We start from the raw sequence: 5,231 nt of genomic DNA on the forward strand, positions 1-5,231 counted from the left end.
CAACATACACCACGGACCTGCACCACCCGGTACCGATGCCCACCCACCCGTCTCGCCGGCCAGCCGGGTTCGATCCCCGCCTCCGCCTCCTGGGTCATCGCTCGTTTTCAGCGCCCATATCGGCCGTGATCCGTGCTAGCTCGTGGGTATGGGTGCCCTGTGGGTGACGGTGGTGTGACTGGCCGCAGTGCCAGCAAAGCCGCACGTGAGCCTTGGCAGCGGCCGCTCCGGCGTCGATCACGAGTCTTTGGAACTCGAACGTAATAGCGGCTGCTGTGAAGAGGCAACAGGGCATCGGGGAGCGCGTGTGTGCGGCAGGTGTTCGGCGCAGCAACAACGGGTGCGTGGTGGTGCCGGTAGGATGGGTGCAAAACGAGGTCCTACCGGGATTTGAACCCGGATCGCTGGATTCAGAGTCCAGAGTGCTAACCATTACACCATAAGACCAGCACTAACTGGTCTACCCCCTAAACGATTTTCAAACGCGAATTACGAACGCTACACGCACCGCAGCGCCTCCAGCACGCTACACGCTTGCAACGCCGCGCAAAAACGAGCTCCTACCGGGATTTGAACCCGGATCGCTGGATTCAAAGTCCAGAGTGCTAACCATTACACCATAAGAGCGCCTAACCCAGCCCTTGCGCACCTACTCCGGAACCCGCTCGTGCCACGCAAATACCGGCCGCCACGCACCTCGCCACCGCCGCAAACATACACCACGGACCTGCACCACCCGGTACCGATGCCCACCCACCCGTCTCGCCGGCCAGCCGGGTTCGATCCCCGCCTCCGCCTCCTGGGTCATCGCTCGTTTTCAGCGCCGCTATCGGCCGTAATCCGTGCTAGCTCGTGGGTATGGGTGACCTGTGGGTGACGGTGGTGTGACTGGAGCCTGTCACGCACGACTGGCCGCACTGCCAGCAAAGCCGCACGTGAGCCTTGGCAGCGGCCGCTCCGGCGTCGACCACGAGTCTTTGGAACTCGAACGTAATAGCGGCTGCTGTGAAGAGGCAACAGGGCATCGGGGAGCGCGTGTGTGCGGCAGATGTTCGGCGCAGCAACAACGGGGGCGTGGTGGTGCCGGTAGGATGGGTGCAAAACGAGGTCCTACCGGGATTTGAACCCGGATCGCTGGATTCAGAGTCCAGAGTGCTAACCATTACACCATAAGACCACCACTAACTGGTCTACCCCCTAAACGATTTTCAAACGCGAATTACGAACGCTACACGCACCGCAGCGCCTCCAGCACGCTACACGCTTGCAACGCCGCGCAAAAACGAGCTCCTACCGGGATTTGAACCCGGATCGCTGGATTCAAAGTCCAGAGTGCTAACCATTACACCATAAGAGCGCCTAACCCAGCCCTTGCGCACCTACTCCGGAACCCGCTCGTGCCACGCAAATACCGGCCGCCACGCACCTCGCCACCGCCGCAAACATACACCACGGACCTGCACCACCCGGTACCGATGCCCACCCACCCGTCTCGCCGGCCAGCCGGGTTCGATCCCCGCCTCCGCCTCCTGGGTCATCGCTCGTTTTCAGCGCCGCTATCGGCCGTAATCCGTGCTAGCTCGTGGGTATGGGTGCCCTGTGGGTGACGGTGGTGTGACTGGAGCCTGTCACGCACGACTGGCCGCACTGCCAGCAAAGCCGCACGTGAGCCTTGGCAGCGGCCGCTCCGGCGTCGACCACGAGTCTTTGGAACTCGAACGTAATAGCGACTGCTGTGAAGAGGCAACAGGGCATCGGGGAGCGCGTGTGTGCGGCAGATGTTCGGCGCAGCAACAACGGGGGCGTGGTGGTGCCGGTAGGATGGGTGCAAAACGAGGTCCTACCGGGATTTGAACCCGGATCGCTGGATTCAGAGTCCAGAGTGCTAACCATTACACCATAAGACCAGCACTAACTGGTCTACCCCCTAAACGATTTTCAAACGCGAATTACGAACGCTACACGCACCGCAGCGCCTCCAGCACGCTACACGCTTGCAACGCCGCGCAAAAACGAGCTCCTACCGGGATTTGAACCCGGATCGCTGGATTCAAAGTCCAGAGTGCTAACCATTACACCATAAGAGCGCCTAACCCAGCCCTTGCGCACCTACTCCGGAACCCGCTCGTGCCACGCAAATACCGGCCGCCACGCACCTCGCCACCGCCGCAAACATACACCACGGACCTGCACCACCCGGTACCGATGCCCACCCACCCGTCTCGCCGGCCAGCCGGGTTCGATCCCCGCCTCCGCCTCCTGGGTCATCGCTCGTTTTCAGCGCCGCTATCGGCCGTAATCCGTGCTAGCTCGTGGGTATGGGTGCCCTGTGGGTGACGGTGGTGTGACTGGAGCCTGTCACGAACGACTGGCCGCACTGCCAGTAAAGCCGCACGTGAGCCTTGGCAGCGGCCGCTCCGGCGTCGACCACGAGTCTTTGGAACTCGAACGTAATAGCGGCTGCTGTGAAGAGGCAACAGGGCATCGGGGAGCGCGTGTGTGCGGCAGGTGTTCGGCGCAGCAACAACGGGGGCGTGGTGGTGCCGGTAGGATGGGTGCAAAACGAGGTCCTACCGGGATTTGAACCCGGATCGCTGGATTCAGAGTCCAGAGTGCTAACCATTACACCATAAGACCAGCACTAACTGGTCTACCCCCTAAACGATGTTCAAACGCGAATTACGAACGCTACACGCACCGCAGCGCCTCCAGCACGCTACACGCTTGCAACGCCGCGCAAAAAACGAGCTCCTACCGGGATTTGAACCCGGATCGCTGGATTCAGAGTCCAGAGTGCTAACCATTACACCATAAGACCAGCACTAACTGGTCTACCCCCTAAACGATGTTCAAACGCGAATTACGAACGCTACACGCACCGCAGCGCCTCCAGCACGCTACACGCTTGCAACGCCGCGCAAAAAACGAGCTCCTACCGGGATTTGAACCCGGATCGCTGGATTCAGAGTCCAGAGTGCTAACCATTACACCATAAGACCAGCACTAACTGGTCTACCCCCTAAACGATGTTCAAACGCGAATTACGAACGCTACACGCACCGCAGCGCCTCCAGCACGCTACACGCTTGCAACGCCGCGCAAAAAACGAGCTCCTACCGGGATTTGAACCCGGATCGCTGGATTCAAAGTCCAGAGTGCTAACCATTACACCATAAGAGCGCCTAACCCAGCCCTTGCGCACCTACTCCGGAACCCGCTCGTGCCACGCAAATACCGGCCGCCACGCACCTCGCCACCGCCGCAAACATACACCACGGACCTGCACCACCCGGTACCGATGCCCACCCACCCGTCTCGCCGGCCAGCCGGGTTCGATCCCCGCCTCCGCCTCCTGGGTCATCGCTCGTTTTCAGCGCCACTATCGGCCGTGAGCCGTGCTAGCTCGTGGGTATGGGTGACCTGTGGGTGACGGTGGTGTGACTGGAGCCTGTCACGCACGACTGGCCGCAGTGCCAGCAAAGCCGCACGTGAGCCTTGGCAGCGGCCGCTCCGGCGTCGACCACGAGTCTTTGGAACTCGAACGTAATAGCGGCTGCTGTGAAGTGGCAACAGGGCATCGGGGAGCGCGTGTGTGCGGCAGGTGTTCGGCGCAGCAACAACGGGGGCGTGGTGGTGCCGGTAGGATGGGTGCAAAACGAGGTCCTACCGGGATTTGAACCCGGATCGCTGGATTCAGAGTCCAGAGTGCTAACCATTACACCATAAGACCAGCACTAACTGGTCTACCCCCTAAACGATTTTCAAACGCGAATTACGAACGCTACACGCACCGCAGCGCCTCCAGCACGCTACACGCTTGCAACGCCGCGCAAAAACGAGCTCCTACCGGGATTTGAACCCGGATCGCTGGATTCAAAGTCCAGAGTGCTAACCATTACACCATAAGAGCGCCTAACCCAGCCCTTGCGCACCTACTCCGGAACCCGCTCGTGCCACGCAAATACCGGCCGCCACGCACCTCGCCACCGCCGCAAACATACACCACGGACCTGCACCACCCGGTACCGATGCCCACCCACCCGTCTCGCCGGCCAGCCGGGTTCGATCCCCGCCTCCGCCTCCTGGGTCATCGCTCGTTTTCAGCGCCGCTATCGGCCGTGAGCCGTGCTAGCTCGTGGGTATGGGTGACCTGTGGGTGACGGTGGTGTGACTGGAGCCTGTCACGCACGACTGGCCGCACTGCCAGCAAAGCCGCACGTGAGCCTTGGCAGCGGCCGCTCCGGCGTCGACCACGAGTCTTTGGAACTCGAACGTAATAGCGGCTGCTGTGAAGAGGCAACAGGGCATCGGGGAGCGCGTGTGTGCGGCAGGTGTTCGGCGCAGCAACAACGGGGGCGTGGTGGTGCCGGTAGGATGGGTGCAAAACGAGGTCCTACCGGGATTTGAACCCGGATCGCTGGATTCAGAGTCCAGAGTGCTAACCATTACACCATAAGACCAGCACTAACTGGTCTACCCCCTAAACGATGTTCAAACGCGAATTACGAACGCTACACGCACCGCAGCGCCTCCAGCACGCTACACGCTTGCAACGCCGCGCAAAAAACGAGCTCCTACCGGGATTTGAACCCGGATCGCTGGATTCAGAGTCCAGAGTGCTAACCATTACACCATAAGACCAGCACTAACTGGTCTACCCCCTAAACGATGTTCAAACGCGAATTACGAACGCTACACGCACCGCAGCGCCTCCAGCACGCTACACGCTTGCAACGCCGCGCAAAAAACGAGCTCCTACCGGGATTTGAACCCGGATCGCTGGATTCAAAGTCCAGAGTGCTAACCATTACACCATAAGAGCGCCTAACCCAGCCCTTGCGCACCTACTCCGGAACCCGCTCGTGCCACGCAAATACCGGCCGCCACGCACCTCGCCACCGCCGCAAACATACACCACGGACCTGCACCACCCGGTACCGATGCCCACCCACCCGTCTCGCCGGCCAGCCGGGTTCGATCCCCGCCTCCGCCTCCTGGGTCATCGCTCGTTTTCAGCGCCACTATCGGCCGTGAGCCGTGCTAGCTCGTGGGTATGGGTGACCTGTGGGTGACGGTGGTGTGACTGGAGCCTGTCACGCACGACTGGCCGCACTGCCAGCAAAGCCGCACGTGAGCCTTGGCAGCGGCCGCTCCGGCGTCGACCACGAGTCTTTGGAACTCGAACGTAATAGCGGCTGCTGTGAAGTGGCAACAGGGCATCGGGGAGCGCG

At 61.1% G+C, this 5,231-nt stretch overlaps 1 protein-coding gene and 15 non-coding genes across 16 annotated transcripts; all 16 read right to left on the bottom strand.

Annotated features, from left to right (window-relative positions):
• Positions 1 to 94: 94 nt before the first annotated feature.
• Positions 95 to 1,025, bottom strand: PHYSODRAFT_325658 (hypothetical protein; the record flags this gene model as incomplete). The annotated part of the gene is made up of 3 exons (XM_009521544.1): positions 95 to 273; positions 654 to 727; positions 868 to 1,025. The coding sequence occupies 3 exons, from the start codon at positions 1,023 to 1,025 to the stop codon at positions 95 to 97; spliced, it is 411 nt and encodes a 136-aa protein (XP_009519839.1).
• On the bottom strand, positions 376 to 447 carry PHYSODRAFT_t522. The gene has a single exon. It is a non-coding gene; the product is annotated as a tRNA-Gln (tRNA).
• PHYSODRAFT_t521 lies at positions 556 to 627 on the bottom strand. The gene has a single exon. It is a non-coding gene; the product is annotated as a tRNA-Gln (tRNA).
• An 80-nt stretch (positions 1,026 to 1,105) lies between the features above and the next one.
• Positions 1,106 to 1,177, bottom strand: PHYSODRAFT_t520. The gene has a single exon. It is a non-coding gene; the product is annotated as a tRNA-Gln (tRNA).
• Positions 1,178 to 1,285: 108 nt separating this feature from the next.
• PHYSODRAFT_t519 lies at positions 1,286 to 1,357 on the bottom strand. The gene has a single exon. It is a non-coding gene; the product is annotated as a tRNA-Gln (tRNA).
• Positions 1,358 to 1,835: 478 nt separating this feature from the next.
• PHYSODRAFT_t518 lies at positions 1,836 to 1,907 on the bottom strand. Its single transcript has one exon. It is a non-coding gene; the product is annotated as a tRNA-Gln (tRNA).
• Positions 1,908 to 2,015: 108 nt separating this feature from the next.
• PHYSODRAFT_t517 lies at positions 2,016 to 2,087 on the bottom strand. Its single transcript has one exon. It is a non-coding gene; the product is annotated as a tRNA-Gln (tRNA).
• Positions 2,088 to 2,565: 478 nt separating this feature from the next.
• Positions 2,566 to 2,637, bottom strand: PHYSODRAFT_t516. Its single transcript has one exon. It is a non-coding gene; the product is annotated as a tRNA-Gln (tRNA).
• A 109-nt stretch (positions 2,638 to 2,746) lies between these two features.
• Positions 2,747 to 2,818, bottom strand: PHYSODRAFT_t515. Its single transcript has one exon. It is a non-coding gene; the product is annotated as a tRNA-Gln (tRNA).
• Positions 2,819 to 2,927: 109 nt separating this feature from the next.
• On the bottom strand, positions 2,928 to 2,999 carry PHYSODRAFT_t514. Its single transcript has one exon. It is a non-coding gene; the product is annotated as a tRNA-Gln (tRNA).
• Positions 3,000 to 3,108: 109 nt separating this feature from the next.
• Positions 3,109 to 3,180, bottom strand: PHYSODRAFT_t513. The gene has a single exon. It is a non-coding gene; the product is annotated as a tRNA-Gln (tRNA).
• A 478-nt stretch (positions 3,181 to 3,658) lies between these two features.
• PHYSODRAFT_t512 lies at positions 3,659 to 3,730 on the bottom strand. Its single transcript has one exon. It is a non-coding gene; the product is annotated as a tRNA-Gln (tRNA).
• A 108-nt stretch (positions 3,731 to 3,838) lies between these two features.
• Positions 3,839 to 3,910, bottom strand: PHYSODRAFT_t511. The gene has a single exon. It is a non-coding gene; the product is annotated as a tRNA-Gln (tRNA).
• Positions 3,911 to 4,388: 478 nt separating this feature from the next.
• On the bottom strand, positions 4,389 to 4,460 carry PHYSODRAFT_t510. The gene has a single exon. It is a non-coding gene; the product is annotated as a tRNA-Gln (tRNA).
• Positions 4,461 to 4,569: 109 nt separating this feature from the next.
• Positions 4,570 to 4,641, bottom strand: PHYSODRAFT_t509. Its single transcript has one exon. It is a non-coding gene; the product is annotated as a tRNA-Gln (tRNA).
• Positions 4,642 to 4,750: 109 nt separating this feature from the next.
• Positions 4,751 to 4,822, bottom strand: PHYSODRAFT_t508. The gene has a single exon. It is a non-coding gene; the product is annotated as a tRNA-Gln (tRNA).
• Positions 4,823 to 5,231: the final 409 nt, after the last annotated feature.

Source organism: Phytophthora sojae (genome assembly GCF_000149755.1).
Source record: "Phytophthora sojae unplaced genomic scaffold PHYSOscaffold_2, whole genome shotgun sequence".
Classification (NCBI taxonomy): domain Eukaryota; phylum Oomycota; class Peronosporomycetes; order Peronosporales; family Peronosporaceae; genus Phytophthora; species Phytophthora sojae.